At 38.0% G+C, this 17,079-nt stretch overlaps 4 protein-coding genes, 1 long non-coding RNA gene and 1 pseudogene across 8 annotated transcripts; 1 reads left to right on the top strand and 5 right to left on the bottom strand.

The window, feature by feature from the left end:
- Positions 1 to 11: 11 nt before the first annotated feature.
- LOC104769556 (indole-3-acetic acid-amido synthetase GH3.15-like) lies at positions 12 to 2,665 on the bottom strand (annotated as a pseudogene). Its single transcript, XR_015592484.1, has 6 exons — positions 2,527 to 2,665; positions 2,106 to 2,416; positions 1,871 to 1,972; positions 1,644 to 1,784; positions 878 to 1,538; positions 12 to 778 (listed from the first exon to the last, which is right to left on the bottom strand). The product of XR_015592484.1 is annotated as an indole-3-acetic acid-amido synthetase GH3.15-like (transcript).
- A 35-nt stretch (positions 2,666 to 2,700) lies between these two features.
- LOC104769555 (indole-3-acetic acid-amido synthetase GH3.15) lies at positions 2,701 to 5,381 on the bottom strand. The gene is made up of 5 exons (XM_010493786.3): positions 4,772 to 5,381; positions 4,550 to 4,651; positions 4,320 to 4,460; positions 3,547 to 4,208; positions 2,701 to 3,465 (listed from the first exon to the last, which is right to left on the bottom strand). The coding sequence occupies exons 1-5, from the start codon at positions 5,059 to 5,061 to the stop codon at positions 2,876 to 2,878; spliced, it is 1,785 nt and encodes a 594-aa protein (XP_010492088.1). The 5' UTR covers positions 5,062 to 5,381; the 3' UTR covers positions 2,701 to 2,875.
- Positions 5,382 to 6,171: 790 nt separating this feature from the next.
- On the bottom strand, positions 6,172 to 9,172 carry LOC104769554 (indole-3-acetic acid-amido synthetase GH3.15). 3 transcript variants are annotated; one of them, XM_010493783.3, is made up of 6 exons: positions 8,903 to 9,172; positions 8,516 to 8,831; positions 8,133 to 8,234; positions 7,891 to 8,031; positions 7,113 to 7,780; positions 6,172 to 6,953 (listed from the first exon to the last, which is right to left on the bottom strand). In XM_010493783.3, the coding sequence occupies exons 2-6, from the start codon at positions 8,806 to 8,808 to the stop codon at positions 6,364 to 6,366; spliced, it is 1,794 nt and encodes a 597-aa protein (XP_010492085.1). In that variant the 5' UTR covers positions 8,809 to 8,831; positions 8,903 to 9,172; the 3' UTR covers positions 6,172 to 6,363. The 3 variants fall into 3 exon arrangements, with proteins under 3 accessions (XP_010492085.1, XP_010492084.1, XP_010492086.1); XM_010493782.3 differs by having other exon boundaries at positions 8,516 to 8,818; positions 8,903 to 9,101; XM_010493784.3 differs by having other exon boundaries at positions 8,516 to 8,821; positions 8,903 to 9,027.
- Positions 9,173 to 9,329: 157 nt separating this feature from the next.
- Positions 9,330 to 11,946, bottom strand: LOC147918483 (indole-3-acetic acid-amido synthetase GH3.15-like). Its single transcript, XM_087504436.1, has 6 exons — positions 11,868 to 11,946; positions 11,476 to 11,790; positions 11,201 to 11,302; positions 10,967 to 11,107; positions 10,206 to 10,867; positions 9,330 to 10,034 (listed from the first exon to the last, which is right to left on the bottom strand). The coding sequence occupies exons 2-6, from the start codon at positions 11,763 to 11,765 to the stop codon at positions 9,445 to 9,447; spliced, it is 1,785 nt and encodes a 594-aa protein (XP_087360562.1). The 5' UTR covers positions 11,766 to 11,790; positions 11,868 to 11,946; the 3' UTR covers positions 9,330 to 9,444.
- A 460-nt stretch (positions 11,947 to 12,406) lies between these two features.
- On the bottom strand, positions 12,407 to 13,762 carry LOC104769551 (uncharacterized). Its single transcript, XR_764404.2, has 3 exons — positions 13,454 to 13,762; positions 12,837 to 13,241; positions 12,407 to 12,731 (listed from the first exon to the last, which is right to left on the bottom strand). It is a non-coding gene; the product is annotated as an uncharacterized LOC104769551 (long non-coding RNA).
- Positions 13,763 to 14,108: 346 nt separating this feature from the next.
- On the top strand, positions 14,109 to 15,809 carry LOC104769550 (uncharacterized). Its single transcript, XM_010493780.2, has 4 exons — positions 14,109 to 14,288; positions 14,556 to 14,666; positions 15,181 to 15,400; positions 15,503 to 15,809. The coding sequence occupies exons 1-4, from the start codon at positions 14,164 to 14,166 to the stop codon at positions 15,755 to 15,757; spliced, it is 711 nt and encodes a 236-aa protein (XP_010492082.1). The 5' UTR covers positions 14,109 to 14,163; the 3' UTR covers positions 15,758 to 15,809.
- The last annotated feature ends 1,270 nt before the right edge of the window (positions 15,810 to 17,079 follow it).

Here is a 17,079-nt window from a genome sequence, read left to right as displayed (position 1 = left end):
TTCATAGAACATTTACTCGACAATTGTAACGGACTTGTAATATTCAATGACTTGTATAACAAATTAGGGTATACATTATGAATGTTAACGTTACTATCTGTTATTATTTGTTACGGGATTTGTTATTCTTTAATTATTTATTTCCCTTTCCTTCAAGTCTCTCTCTCAGGCATTATGTAACGGCGGTTTTATCGGCTGGAATGAAGCTCATGTAGTTCCCACGTTGGAGTTTTCCGGCTAAGAAACTTGGAAACAACATTGGTCTCCAGTATCTTCAAGGCGTCTTCATTCGTTACTGACCTCGGAGTCTTGTACTGACTCACAGAAGAGCCTCGAGACAAGAACAAACTCATGAGGTCATCGAAAGCGCCAGGTTTAACAATCTTAATCTCAAGTGGTCCAATGATTTTATCATTCTTTCGTCCTTTTCTGTATACAGAGTCGAGAGCCTCCTCAACGGTGAAGCAACATTCCTCCAGGATTTTACGGTCAGGCTGGAGCTTTGCGTTCTTGAATTTGCTACCGAGTTCCCAGTAGAGTACGTAGTGTCCTGGCAACGAGGAGAGATCCACACGGCTAGTGAAATCCATGAGCATTAGGTCATGTGGCTCCAGCAGGAGACTCGCGTTTTTCACTGCCTTGAGGAGGTCTTCTTCGTAGGTCTTGCTCAAGTCGATGCTAAGAACAACTTTTTGTCTTCCCACAAAATAAAACTGTGGCGCATTGTTGTGGAAACCTGTCACTCGTAAAACATCCCCTAAACGGTACCTATACAGACCTGTAAATCATTACATTTGTTTTATTAGAAAAAAACAACATATAGATTTTTTTGAACAAAAGTACATTTATTTTGATACGGTGAGTAAAAGAAACTTACCAGAAAACGTTGTGACAAGAAGTTCATAATCATGGCCAATTTTAACGTCAACAAGGTCGACGACCACAGGGTCTTCGGGAACATGACCAGCTTCTTGACGGTCTTTCACGACCTCTATAAACTCAAAGTACCCCATACTTGGAATGATGGTGTACGACACATCACTAGGCTTAGACAGAGGATTGAGATTGATTCCGATGAAACATTCCGAACTGCCATACCAAGATGAAATCAAAGGAAGACCGCCACCATAGAATTCCAGCAACGGAATGTACTGTGCCATGGTGCCGGTAACGACGGCTTCGATGCATTTTGCTTTGGGCCATAGTCTCCTCAGTATTCCCTCCCATGAGGTTTTACTACATTCTTGCTCGATCAGGGTCGCTAGTTCCGGATTTGGAGCGGTGAGGAACTTACTGATCCCTAAAACACATTGGGGGTCAGTGATCCAGTCGCTGAGACGGCCAGTCCTTATGTTTGAGCATAACTCATGCCAATGGTCTTCGAAAAACTTGATTACTTTGAGGAAGGAAGAAGCATAGGGTGCACCAAGGCGAGCTACATATTCACGTTGTAGAAGTCCACAAAGCATTGGCAGTACATGCCCTGATTAGTGTCTTCACAAGTCGCAATAGTATGAGGGCTTATTTGTACTCTATCCCTGTAAATCATATAACAAAACACAATAAAGAAACCCAAATAAAACATTAGCAGAAATAGTGAACTGTGTAATGTAATGAAGGTTCAAAAAATTTTTATTGATTACCAAAGAAAAGAGTTGGTTGGGTTCACGCTTTTCAAAACACAAGTTATCATAAACCTGACCATCAACCCAGAGGCAGTCTCGCTTTCTCGGGTCACGAAATAAAACATGAGAGATTTGCCTTGGGTAAGCCCTTCGATGTGCCTGCATGCATTCAATAACAACAACGGGTTTTAGGGTTTTGCTTTCTCTTTTTAGGTATCAACAACATGGAGTTTGTAACTCTTTACTTGAAGACTAGAGGTGCATAGAGAAATCCAAACAATATCCTCTGTTCCAAGTCCTCTGCTGTCAAAGGAATCAACTTTGGAACTCCTCCTGAAGTACCAGTGCTGCAAAAACAATCACTTCCTTACACATTATATCTACATTATTGAAGATTAACAAACTTATGTATCAACAAGTTTTGAAAAAAAAAGATTCCTTTTGTAAAACAGAGGATTAAGACTATTGTTTTAAATGTACGTGGCCAAGAGCAGACTGATGGGTCGATCACAAACGAGATCAGACGGCTCTCCATTGGCTATACGATCGATAAAAGGCTTTATCTCTTCGTAGGTCACTACGGGTAGGTTCTTCTTGAAGCTCTGCTTATCAAGTTGACCGTTGAGAAAACCTCTAAGGTACTCTGTCTGGGCATTACGTGAAAGTATTGCTTCCAAAACGGAATCTTGAATCTTCTTTACGTTGGTAGTCACATCCTCAAGAAGAGACATGGCGGCTATTGGGTTTGTTGGATCGAACTTTGGCAACATGTTTGCTGCTTTTTCAATAGTCTGCAACAACAATAACGAAAAGCAAAACCCTAATTTACTCACTTATAGGTTAAAAAAAAAGTCTTATGACTTGTGGATCACGAATGCTTAGAAAAGAGTGAAGAACAAACCTATGTTCTGGCGCAGTGGATGAGCTCTGGCCTCTCTCTTTGTCTCGCTGCAGATAGATAAAGGGTGTGATGTGGCACAAAGATCGTGTGCCGAAAATTCAGGATGTGTTTCCGACAGAGGCACGGAGGCAAGTTAAGCATTATGGGTTCAATTGATAAATTTGATACCAAAAGTGTTCAAATTATTAATTTCGAAATTTTATATATCCCACTTAAGTTTACCAATTCAGTTTGATCTCAGATTAATTGTCATTTTGTAATATAACAATGGCAAAACTGGAAATAACTAAACTTAATTACTGTTTCCCCTGCCCACACCATAGGTACCACAGATAATGTGACGGTGGTTTTAGCGGGTGGAGTATAGCTTATGTAACTCCCACGTTGGAGTTTTCTGGCTAAGGAACTTGGAAACAACGTTCGCTTCCAATATCTTCAAGGCTTCTTCATTCGTCACCGACCTAGGTGTCTTGTACTGACTCACAGAAGAGCCTCGAGACAAGAACAAATTCATGAGCTCGTCGAAAGCGCCAGGCTTGACAACCTTAATCTCAAGTGGTCCAATGCTCTTATCATTCTTTCGTCCTTTTCTGTACACAGCGTCGAGTGACTCCTCGATGGTGTAGCAGCATTCCTCCAAAACATTCGGGTCAGGCTCGAGCTTCGCGTTCTTGACTTTGCTCCCAAGTTCCCAGTAGAGTACGTAGTGTCCCGGAAACGAGGTTAAATCCACACGGCTAGTGAAATCCATGAGCATTAGGTCATGTGGCTCAAGCAGGAGCTTCGCGTTTGTCACTGCCTTGAGGAGGTCTTCTTCAGAGGTCTTGTCCATGTCGATGCTAAGAACAACTTTTTGTCTTCCCAGGATACGAAAATGTGGCGCATTGTTGTAGAAACCAGTAACTCTTAAAACATCACCCACACGGTACCTATACAGACCTGTTAAATCATATAAGATATCATGTGAAATTACAATCAAAAGGTCCATGCTCTCGTCTATGAAAACGTTGTGAGACTTACCAGAAAACGTTGTGAGAACAGGTTCATAATCATGACCGACTTTAACATCAACTAGATCCACAACCACAGGGTTTGCGAGATCATGACTAGATTCTTGATGGTCTTTCTCGACTTCTAAGAACTCAAAGTACCCCATAGATGGGATGATAGTGTACGAAACATCACAAGGCTTACACAGAGGATTGAAATTGAATCCGATGAAACATTCAGAGGTGGCGTACGACCTTGAAATCACAGGAAGACCGCCGCTATAGAATTCCAGCAATGGAACGTACTGAGCCATGGAGCCGGTAACGATTGCTTCAATGCATTTTGCTTTTGGCCATAGTCTTGTCACTATTGCTTCCCATGAAGTTTTACTGCATTCTTGCTCGATCAGGCCCGCTAGTTCCGGATTTGGAGCGGTGAGGAACTTACTGATCCCTGAAACACATTCAGCGTCTGTGATCCAGTCGCTGACACGGCCAGTCCTAATGTTTGAGCATAACTCAGGCCAGTGATCTTCCAAGAACTTGATTACTTTGAGGAAGGAAGAAGCAAAAGCTGCACCGAGGCGAGCTACATTTTCTCGATCTACAAGCCCACAAAGCAATTGGCAGTACATGCTTTGAGTAGTGTCTGCACAAGTGGAAATCGCAAGCGGGCTTATATGTGTTTGATCCCTGTTAAGTCATATAACAAACACAATAAAGAAACACTAGTAGCACCAAGAGGCATGTTCAAAGATTTGAGTGATGTAGTGTACTCTAGGAGCAAAGGTTTTAGGGTTTTACCAAAAAGATGAGTTGGTAGGTTTGTAGCTTCTCAGAAAAGAAGTTAGCATAGTCCTGACCATCAAACCAGAGGTAGTCTCGCTTTCTCGAGTCACAAAATAGAACATAAGAGACTTTCCTTCGTTAAGCCCTTGGATGTGCCTGCAAGCAAGGGTTGGATTAAACTTACTCTCGTTTTAGGTATCAAACAAACAGACAAAACACTTGGAGTTTGGAAAACTCTTTTTTACTTGTAGATTAGAAGTGTAGAGAGAGAAGTAAACGATTTCCTCTGTTCCAAATCCTCTGTTGTCAAAGGAATCAACTTTGGAACTCCTCCTGAAGTACCCGAGCTGCAAATAAAATTGTGTCCTTTAACTCATCACAGATTCTATGATAAACAATACTTTAACTTAATCTGCAGAGATTTCAAGATCCAAAAAAAACAGGTGGATCGTTTAATTTGAAGGTACCTGGCCAAGAGTACACTGATGGGTCGATCACAGATGAGATCAGATGGCTCTCCATTAGCGATACGATCGATATAAGACCTGATATCTTCGTAGGTCACAACGGGTACGTTCTTCTTGAAGCTTTCCTTATCGAGTTGACCGTTGAGGAAACCTCTAAGATACTCGGTTTGAGCATTACGTGAAAGTATTGCCTCCAAGACCGAATCTTGAATCTGCTTTACGTTGGTTGTCACATCCTCAAGAAGAGACAGACAAGCTTTTTGGTTTGTTGGATCGATCTTTGGCAACATGCTTGCTTTCTGCTTTTTGACTGTCAACAAAAAAAAGCAAAACCCTGTCCAAGTCTTATCACGAAACTGCTTACAAAGAGTCAGGGGAAACCTCAAATTCTGTCAGGTGGATGAGAGCTGTGGCCTCTCTCTTTACGCTTGAGAATTTTGGAGGAGAAAAGCAGACGCAAGGTGTGATGTGGCGATATATTCGGTGCCGTCCAGAGTAGAGCTGTTTCAGATTTGATAATATTATATTTTTTTTGTTGTCTTCTTCCATGGAGGATTAATAAACAAAAGGAAGAGATGTTGAGATTTTGGTATGATTAAAACTTAAAAGTGATTGATAAGTTTTGGAGTAATAAGTTAATATAATGTACTATGGAAGAAAAACAAAAAAGGTAGAAAAATAAATTGATAATACAGCAACTAGTGCACTACTACTATTTACTGTATTATTTCTAAAACAAATACTTTGCGAGAAAATTCTAAATGGACATTTATTTTGGAATTGAAAGAGTAAACAAGGAAAGGCACGAAACACGAGTGTGATTTTGTATTTGACATTAATCACATAACTAGGTACCAATCCGCACACAGAGCAGCGAACAAATAATTCAAATAAAATTATTATTTATGATATGATATTTGTTTGTGTAAAATAAAATATGTAAATAATTTTTTTTAATTCAAATTTACGATATAAAAATATATTTTACCTAATATTTGAAAGTAAATAATAACTTTAACGCGGTGAAAAAAATTGTATAAAATTTATTTTAATAAAACATGAATAATTATTAAATTTTAAAAGAAATTAATTTGTTGTTTATTAAAGAAGTATAATATAGTTTTGATAAGCATTTTAAAATCAATGATTGAATAACACATGCTTTTTGTTTGGATTTCCAAATCCATAAAAATCATAGAACCAATAACCCTCTAAATGACTACAAATAGTTTAATTTATATAATAAATTTTTATTTAAATTTATAATGGCATAGATATAATTAGGATAATTAATAGGATTTATTTGCTAAAATATGCTTTGAGCTCTCTAGCAACGAGTCGACGACACATTAACATTAAAAAATGCTATTAATATATAGGGGATGAGAACTGATTAAATCTTTTACTATAATTTTATCATGCGTTCTTTATTATTTTTATTTTTATTGTTTCAAAAAACAGAGTGTACTTGCATGACAAGATGAATGAAAGAGAGTACACTGTTTTTACTTTTTATCAGAACAAGATTTATAACTTTTGAATGAAGGATTAAAATGTTTAATAACCCCTGCCCTCAAGTCAAAAACCCTGATTTATCGATTGGAGTGCAGCTCATGTAGCTCCCACGATGGAGTTTGCCGGCTAAGAAACTTGGAAACGACGTTCGCTTCCAATATCTTCAAGGCTTCTTCATTCGTCACTGACCTCGGCGTCTTGTACTGACTCACGGAAGAGCCTCGAGACAAGAACAAATTCATGAGCTCGTCGAAAGCACCAGGATTAACCACCTTAATCTCAAGTGGTCCAATGTTCTTATCATTCTTTCGTCCTTTTCTGTACACAGCGTCAAGAGACTCCTCGATGGTGAAGCAGCATTCCTCCAAAACATTCGGGTCGGGCTCAAGCTTCGCGTTCTTCACTTTGCTTCTGAGTTCCCAGTAGAGTAAGTAGTGTCCTGGAAACGAGGAAGAATCTACACGGCTAGTGAAATCCATGAGCATCAAGTCATGTGGCTCGAGCAAGAGCTTCGCGTTTGCCACTGCCTTAAGGAGGTCTTCTTCGTAGGTCTTGTCCATGTCGATGCTAAGAACAACTTTCTGTCTTCCCACGAAACGAAAATTTGGCGTGTTGTTGTAGAAACCAGTCACCCTTAAAACATCGCCAACACGGTACCTATACAGACCTGTTAAGTCGTAGACATCATGTCAGAACATATACTTTTGATACACACATATTAAAAAAACAGTTGAAACGTCCATTCTTGTTAAACAAGAAACTTTGCAAAAAATTAGAAAAAGACATTTATTTTGAAATGTAGAGAGTAAACATGAAAATGGCTTACCAGAAAAAGTTGTGACAACAGGTTCATAATCATGGTCGACTTTAACATCGACAAGATCGACGACCACATGGTTCTTCTCCACGGGATCATGACCAGTTTCTTGATGGTCTTTCTCGACCTCCAAGAACTCGAAGTACCCCATATATGGCATAATGGTGTAGGACACATCACAAGGCTTACACAGAGGATTGAGATTGAGACCGATGAAACATTCAGAGCTGCCGTAAAACGTTGAGATCACAGGAAGACCACCGCTATAAAACTCCACTAACGGAATGTACTGTGCCATGGTGCCTGTAACTACGGCTTCAATGCATTTTGCTTTAGGCCATAGTCTTGTCACTATTCCCTCCCATGAAGCTTTACTGCATTCTTGCTCGATCAGGCTAGCTAGTTCCGGATTTGGAGCAGTGAGGAACTTGCCCATCCCTGATACACACTGGGGGTCTGTGATCCAATCACTGAGACGGGCAGTCCTTATGTTTGAGCATAACTCAGGCCAGTGATCTTCCAAGAACTTGATTACTTTGAGGAAGGAAGAAGCAAAGGTTGCACCGAGACGACCTACATCATCTCGTTGTAGAAGCCCAGAAAGCAACTGGCAGTACATGCTCTGAGTAGTGTCTGCACAAGTCGCAATTGCATGCGGGCTTACCCGTGATTGATCCCTGCACAATAAAGAAACCGTCGCAGCACCAAGGGAAGCACACACTAGGAGAAAGAGTGAACTGTGCAATGTATGTTATATAGGAGCAAAAGGTTTTATTATTGATTTTACCAGATATATGAGTTGGCTGGCTCAATGCTTTTCAAAACACAAGTTAGCAAAGTCCTGACCAGTATCCCAGAGGCAGTCTCGCTTTCTCGGGTCACAAAATAAAACATTAGAGATTTTCCTTCTCCAATCCCCTCGATGTGCCTGTTGACCAAGATTAAGGAGTTTTATTTAGGTTTTTTACTTGCTCATTTTTCTGGTATCAATCAAAAAGACACAAGTTCTGGAATTTAAGGACTCTTTACTTGTAGAGTAGAGGTCTGTAGAGAGATGCAAACGATAACCTCTGTTTCAAATCCTCTGTTGTCAAAGGAATCAACTTTGGAACTCCTCCTGAAGTACCCGAGCTGCATATAAAATTGCTTCTTTACATATTCTATAATGTACATTTTTCAATTGTATCAACAAGTTTCAACTTTTAACTCTTTCAAGTCTCTTCTTGAAATTTTAGTCAACAATTGGTCTAAAAATATTGAAGCATAGAAATTCCTCTAAATTTTGCATTAAACTTCGAGTAATTGTTTTAGTTATGACAGATTCACATAGCAGAAAAAAGTTTTGCTTTGAATCTGCTGCAGAGATTCCAAGAATCAGAAAAAAAAAGGTGGATCATTTAAGTTAAAGGAACCTGGTCAAAAGTACACTGATGGGTCGATCACAGATGAGATTTGACGGCTCTCCATTATTAGCGATACGGTCGATATAAGGCCTAATATCTTCGTAGGTCACAACGGGCAGGTTCTTCTTGAAGCTTTCCTTATCGAGTTGACCGTTGAGGAATCCTCTAAGGTACTCGGTTTGAACATTACGTGAAAGTATTGCTTCCAAGACGGAATCTTGAATCTTCTTTACGTTGGTGGTCACATCCTCAAGAAGAGACAAGCAAGCTTCTGTGTTTGTTGGGTCGAACCTTGGTAACATGATTGATTGTCTGCTACAGAAAGCTAGCAAAACCTTAATTATATGTCTTTATCACGAAATTGCTTACAAAAGAGTGAGAAAAAAAAGAACAAACCTTTGTTATGGCGAGGTGGATGAGCTCTGGCCTCTCTCTCTTTCTCTCTCTACAGCAAAGGCCAACGGTGTGATGTGGCGAAATATTTGATTTGCCGTAATTTCTTGATAGTGATAAACAGATTTGTTATTTTAACATAAAAACCAGAAAAATATTTGTTAATTTTTCAGAAAGTGGATTTAACAAAAGGTTGTGACACAAACAATGCAACACGTGATTTGGTGAGTATTACGAGGAGATAAGACATAAGCTTTACGGGGGAGGTGACACATTGAACATTTGATGCATGATTTTCTTCTATTTTATAAGCTTTACGGGGGAGGTGACGTCAACCAACTTAAAAAAAAATAAAGCGAAATACGCTTTTGTAAAAGTTACCAGGGCCTTTAATTTTTGTAGTGCGACGATTATTATGACCATGTGAATACAAAACGTCTTTTTAGACTACCTTTAATTTGGATATTATTCAGCGTTCATTTTTGGGTAAGAGATTTATACATTATTATTGAAAAAAAGTCTCACACATAAATGTGATAGCGGTTTTATCTGCTGGGGTACATCTCATGTAGCTCCCACGACGGAGTTTTTTGGCTAAAAGACTCAGAAACAACGTTCGCCTCCAATATTTTCAAGGCTTCTTCACTCGTCACCGATATAGGTGTCTTGTACTGACTCACAGAAGAGCCTCGAGACACGGCTAAATTCATGAGCTCGTCAAAAGTGCCACTCTTAACAACCTTAATCTCAAGTGGTCCAATGTTCTTATCATATTTTCGTTCCATTCTGTACACGGTGTCGAAAGACTTCTCAATGGTGAAGCAACATTCCTCCAAAACATTCGGGTCGGGCTCGAGCTTTGCGTCCTTGGTTTTGCTCCCGAGTTCCCAATAGAGCACGTAATGTCCTGGAAACGAGGAAAGATCTACACGGCTAGTGAAATCCATGACCATTATGTCGTATGGCTCTAGTAGGAGCTTCCCGTTTTTCACTGCCTTGAGGAGGTCTTCTTCGTTGGTCTTGTCCATGCCGACGCTCAGAACAACATTATGTCTTCCCACGAAACGAACATTTGGTGCATTGTTGTGGAAACCAGTAACTCTTAAAACATCACCCACACGGTACCTATAAAGACCTGTTAAATCATATAGAGATCTTGTGAGAGACATAGATTTTTTATACACATTTAAAAAACAGTTAAAATGTCTACTTTAACTTTTATCATTTTTTTTAAGCAAAAACTCTTCAAAAAATATTCTAAAATACATTTTGTTCTGAGGAGAGAGTAAACAAGAAAAAGACTTACCGGAAAACGTTGTGACAACAAGTTCATAATCATGGCCAATTTGAACATCTACAAGATCGACGACCACAGGGTTCTTTACGGGATCATGACAAGTCTTTTGGTCTTTCTCGACCTCTAAGAACTCGAAGTACCCCATACTTGGAATGATAGTGTAAGACACATCACTAGGCTTGGACAGAGGATTTACATTGACACCGGCGAAGCACTCGGAGCCACCATACCACGATGAAACCAACGGAAGACTGCCGCCATAGAACTCCAACAACGGAATGTACTGTGCCATGGCGCCGGTAATGACGGCTTCGATGCATTTTGCTTTTCGCCATAGTCTCGTCACTATTGCCTCCCATGATGGTTTGCTGCATTCTTGTTCGATCAGGTTTGCTAGGTCCGGATTTGGAGCGGTGAGGAACTTAGCAATCCCTGAAACACATTGGGCGTCCGTGATCCAGTCACTGAGACGGCCTGTCCTTATGTTTGAGCATAACTCATGCCAGTGGTTTTCTAAGAATTTCATTACTTTGACGAAGGTAGAAGCAAAAGGTGCACCAAGGCGAGCTACATTATCGCGTTGTAGAAGCCCACAAAGCAATTGGCAATACATACTTTGAGTAGTGTCTACACAAGTCGCAATTTCATGCGGGCTTACCTGTAATTTATCCCTGTAAGATAACAAACACAATAAAGAAACAGTAATAGCAGCCAACAAGGGGCATGTTCACACCCCTGTAACGTGAGTGCCAAGGTTTTATTGATTTTACCATAGAAGTGAGTTGGTTGTGTTCAATCTTTTCAAAATACAAGTTATCATAGACATGGCCAGTAGCCCAGAGACAGTTTTGATTTGTCCGGTCACGAAATAGAACGTGAGAGCTTTTCCTTGGTTAAGCCCTTTGATGTGCCTGCAAACAAAGTAACAACAATAGGTTTTGGGTTTTACTAACTCTGTTTGGTTTGATATAAAGTGACACAAGTTGGAGTTTAGGACTTTTTACTTGTAGAGTAGACATCTATACAGAGATCCAAACGATATCCTCTGTTCAAATTCCTCTGCTGTCAGAGGAATAAATTTTGGAACTCCTGCTGAAGTACCCGAGCTGCAAAACCAGTATCTTCTTTAACTCTTTATATATTCTACACTTCAATTTTAATTTACATTATTCAAGACTAACAAAACTCAAAGTATCAACAAGTTTGAAATTGTTGTAGTTATCATAGATCCACAGATCTAAAGAAAAAAAAAGGTGGATCGTGTTTAATTTGAAGGAACCTGGCCAAGAATAAACTGATGGGTCGATCACTGATGAGATCATATGGCTCTCCATTAGTGAGACGATCGGTATAAGACCTAAAATCTTCGTAGGTCACAACGGGTACGTTCTTCTTGAAGCTTTCCTTATCGACTTGACCGTTGAGTAAACCTCTAAGATACTCGGTTTGGGCATTACGTGAAAGTATTGCTTCCAAGACGGAATCTTGAATCTGCTTTACGTTGGTGGTCACATCCTCAAGAAGAGTGAGGGCAGCTTTAGGGTCTGTTAAATCGAACCTTGGCAACATGCTTGCGCTTACTGCTTTTAATTGTCTGCAACAATAACAAAAACAAAACAAAACCTTTTCTAAATCATCACGAAATTGGTTACAAAAGAGTGAAGAACAAACCTTTGTGCTGGCGAGGTGGATGAATTGAAAGCTTTGGAGGAGATAAGAGAAACAAGTGAAAGGGTGGTGTAGCGAGATGTTCGTTGCCGTAAGATTTGTTCTTTTTTCCATAAATAGGATTAATTAACAGAGGATAAGGAAAGAGAATACTATTAATATCCCAATTTTAGAAAGATTATGATACTATATGTGTATGAAAATGAAACTATGAATGGTGTGTGGTGGAACACATTACAATGTTACCATGTTGTTGGTCGGACGTATGATCATAATAATCATAATCAACTACGTAAATAAGACCATCATTAGTGGAGTAATCCACCATAGTTACTCTCACATTAATTAATTATATAAATAATCATAAATTAAGTAAAGCAATCCTAAAAGAACTTAAGCAAAATCACTCTATTACTAGAGAACCCCAAAGAAGGTTACTCAAACATTTAAAAAATATATATTGTTTTTTTTTGTGTTTATTAATTATCAAATTTTCTTTTTTGCCAACTTTCTTGATGAATAGTGAATTAAAACAAATATTGCATTGCATGATGGATAGATTAACAGAACACAATCAAGAACATTCAAGAACAAAAAACAGAACCTGCAGTTTTAAAAACAGAACCTGCAATACAAGTACAAAAAAAACCCTACAAATTTCAACCTAAACTACAAAACAAATATCTACAATGTAAAGGATACCAACTTTTGTCATATTTGATTATCACTAATGTTACTACATTCACATGACCTTGTTGAGCAATACAAACATTCACTAATGTTACTACATTCACTGCCGATGTTAGGATCGCCACTAGGTAGAATATCTCTTTCTCCGGTGTTAATGCTGAAGTTCGATTGTCCCACCTGCACAAACACACCTGGCTGATTACATCTTTGTTATCATTATTTCAGCTTCTAGAGCCTCTGTTATTAATAAGAACTTGGTGTGAATGTAGTATTAGAGGTCACCTTGGCAATCAAGACAATGAAGAAAGAACCTTGAAGCGACATTGACGATCAACATAACTTTCCGCTTGAACCTCTTTCTTCTTTCTTCAGGTACTAGTCATATCACTTACATAATATAGTGGCACTCTTCATGCTCTCGACTCCGGTCCAATATATTTTACAAAACCAGTCAAAGGCAAACACAGAAGAAGATATCAACGTTGGCTAAGTTCTTAACAATACTGATAATACGCCTTGTTGAGCAATACAAACCATTCATTTCATTTTCAGCCATGGCCCGGTTCCTTTCACTTTCCTCTGCAAATTTAACAAATCCATAACCTTTTGATCGCCCATTACTTGGATCAGTAACAACCTTGGCACCTCTAACTGAAGATACTTGTAATTGTAGCTATTTTAAGAAATCTGCAAATCCAAATTCGACATCACTTAATCTACTTAAGCTAATCCCAAGATCAGAATTTTCCAACCAAAATGCAATACAAGAGAATATTGAGCTTAATCCAATCTACTTAGGCTTATTACATTCTGATTCTAAGCTTAATCCACTTGAGCTTTGCTATTAAGCTTTAGTTAGCCAATAAACTCTAACAAGAGATTGCAAACAAAGGAGTTACCTCGTCACGGCTTTTAGGCCATGGAACCAGCTGATGGTAACCTTTAGGAGGCGGAACCAAGCAATTCAAGCCTTTACCTTTTGCAGCACAGTGACGCTCGACTGTAACCTTCTCCGTCTCAGTCACCATCGACGGAGGCGGTTGTGTTGTGGCGGGGATTTGATACGGAGACCTCCGGGATCGAGCTGCCGTCGTTGTCGCAGCATAAGAAATCTCCGCCGTCGTTGGTGGTGAGAACCGAAGCGTCAAATCTTAGGGTTAATCCAACAACCCTCCGCCGTCGTTGGTCGTGAGAACTCCGTTTGTATCGAGAGAGAAGAGAGAGAATGGGGAAGAAAGAAAAAGAAAATGGAAAAAAAAAAATTCATTTAATATTTATGTATTTACGAATGAAAATAGGCCACGTACGGTTACTCATGGTGTTGCTTCAGATGCTTCCCAGGGAATCGATTCTCTCCTAAATAGATTGTAAATAGATTTTTTATTCAGTTTTTTGGCCCCAAATGGTTGAGTAACCATGAGAGTAACTGCCAGTAAAGATGCTCTAAATATACGTTTGGATAAAAATGTTTGTATTGAACCGGAAACACGGTCGGTTCAACTTGGGTCTGTCTGTTCGGTTAATAAAACATTGAACCGATCAAATCATCAATTTGGTTAGAAAACCCATTGACCGACCAATCAAAAAACATTGAGGGGGTGAGAGAATAATGGCTCGAAACGACTCGCGATCTAGGTCGCCGTCTCACCGCCGACGATACTCTCGCTCGCCTGTCACTCATCGTAGCAGCCGTCGTACCAGACGCGACCGCAGCCGTTCTCCCTATCAATCAAGGTCTGCGACAAATATTCTCTTACCTTTTAGATATGTGGAGAATCAAATCTCGAAACTTATGGTAGATATCGGGAATTAGGAATTAGGGTTTTGAACCAAGTTTTGGTGAATTCGATGTAGCAATACAGAACATAGTCTAGAAACTGGCTAATTTTGTTTCTTTGTAACACTTCAGTTACGATAGCCATTGAAGTTCGTTTATTTAGCTGGTTAGTGTAGATTAGAAGAAGCTACTTTATAGTTTTAACACATCTCCAATATATGTAGGCACAAGAAGAGCAGGTCTCCTACACCGAGGCAACGCCAAAGGGATAGAAGTAGTTCATCAGAGCATAAAATTGCGATTGAAGTGAAGAAAGAACAGGAAGACAAGGCTAGGTAAAATTGATTTTTAATGTTGTTTTTGTCTTTCAGTTTTGCAATATGCTTGCTTGCTTCCCCTGTTTTGTGTTTGAAGGCAAGGGAATCGTTTGTTTTCCAGATTAGGATATAGTATATAAAAGGTCCTGCACATAATGCAAAGTATTGAGTTAAGTTTGTTGTTCACTGTGATATTCTCTATGGACTATGTGGAATATTGTAACTTTTAATGAACTAGTATATGCATTTCTAAGAATTTATTAGCTAGTGAGTAAGTTGACATCTAGGATAAGGTAATCTATTTTCTCCAAGTTTCCAGATGTAAACGAAAAGTATAGTTCTATTGTAATTTTTGACGTACCTGTGGAAAGTATACTTTTGTCTCCTTATCTAGTGTTTGAGCATTAGCAGAAGAACTGCTGATCAACATTATGCATTGCTAATTATCTGAATCTTTAAAAGTTTCTCTTGGCTAGTGTTTTTAGAATTGGTCTAACTCTAAACTCTTTTTTTTTTTCCCTGCTAAATTAAGACTGCAGCATGAGGCTGAGCTCAAACGACTAGAAGAAGAGACTGCACGGCGGATCGAGGAAGCAGTGAGGAAAAATGTGGAGGAAAGGATGAAATCGGAAGAAGTTAAAGAAGAAATAGAGAGGCGGACAAAGGAAGCCTATGAAAAGATGTTTCTTGATGTAGAAATACAGCTGAAGAAAGAAAAGGAAGCTGCTCTAAACGAGGCAAGAAGAAAAGAAGTAAGTCTCGTTGTTTGATTATGTTGCCGCTCTATTTGTTTGGTTTTATATGGTTTTGGAATACTAGAGGCTAAAGTAAAAATGTTGGAAATAATTAATCAGGAACAAGCTCGGAGAGAAAGAGAAGAGCTGGATAAGATGTTAGAAGAAAATAGTAGGAGGGTTGAAGAATCTCAGAGGAGAGAAGCAATGGAACTACAACGTAAAGAAGAGGAAAGGTATCGAGAATTGGAGCTGTTGCAGAGACAGAAGGAGGAGGCCGCAAGAAGGAAAAAACTGGAAGAAGAAGAGGAAGAGATTAGAAATTCCAGAGTGTTATCAAATGGAAACAGATCACGATCCAAGTTGCACTTCTGAATTGGTTTATAATTAAGGAATCATCTTATATAATAAATAAATCATTCTAATATTTTATTTTAGAACTACTACACCGGTCACCTAAAGAGCTATTATCGGTATAAAAAAACAACTTGAATCAAAATAATATATTATAAAATGTTCAATTTTTCTTCAACTTTTTAATCATAATTTCTAATAATAATTTTCTGTTTTATTTCTTAATTTTAATAAAAATAATTCACATAATATGATTATTAATTTATTTTGTAGTTTCATTCTAATTATAATAAACTAAAGTATATTTTAATATAGAATTTACTCTAAAACATTTTTCTAAACTTGACACTGGTCACCTAAAGAGATATTATTAGTAAAAAGAAATAACTTGAATCAAAATAATACTCTTTCCATTTCAAAATATAGGATGTTTTAAGCAGAACACGCAGATTAAGAAGTCTTTACTTTTAACAAGTTCAACCAATCAGAAACAATACTGCATAATATAAAATACTAAACTAATATAAAAGTTGCATTGCAATTTGAAAACATCCTATATTATTAAACAACAAACTTCTCTAAAATATCTTTTATTTTGAAACGGAGGGAGTATATTATAAGATGCTCAATTTTTCTTCAACTTTTTAATCATAATTTCCAATAATAATTTTCTGTTTTATTAATTTCTTAATTTTAATAAAAATAATTCACATTATATAATTATTAATTTATTTTGTAGTTTCATTCTAATTATAATAAATTAAAGTATATTTTAATATAGAGTTTATTCTAAAACATTTTTCTAAAACTTGACACATGTGATAGGCGATAGACTTGACACCGGTGAAAGCCGATAGATTTGCCCCCAAAGGGGTTGTGATCACATTCATGACTTCTTCTCCATCAGGCTTAGAGGTGAAAGACATTGAGTTCAAGGAACTTCCTCAGAAGATTGAGACATCTGTTTACATGCCTTAACAATGAGCTTGAAAACTCAGCATGTAAACAGAATGCTCAGGATCCTAAAGACCATAACGAGAGCTTTAAAGAAACCAAAGTCTTTAAACTATTTTTGGTTCCCTTAGTACTTTTTTGGATTTGTTAGTACTTTAAATATCCACCAACCTACTGTTCTTTTTTGGAAAAAAAATTTGTTCTTAATTTATTTTTGGGATATTAGTACTGCATATATATTATTTATATATTATGAGCACCAAGATGTATAGTTTTATTTCTAATTCTACTTGTCATCTTTAAGATATGTTGCATATCTTCTATTTTGATTTTATTTTTTTATTCATTTTAAGATAAATAATTCACATGAAATTATTATGTAACAATTT

The sequence above is a fragment of the Camelina sativa genome, chromosome 20, assembly GCF_030686135.1.
Source record: "Camelina sativa cultivar CO46 ecotype springtype chromosome 20, ASM3068613v1".
Lineage (NCBI taxonomy): Eukaryota > Viridiplantae > Streptophyta > Magnoliopsida > Brassicales > Brassicaceae > Camelina > Camelina sativa.
Note: the sequence above shows the minus strand (reverse complement) of the source record. Positions and strands in the feature narration are given on the sequence as shown.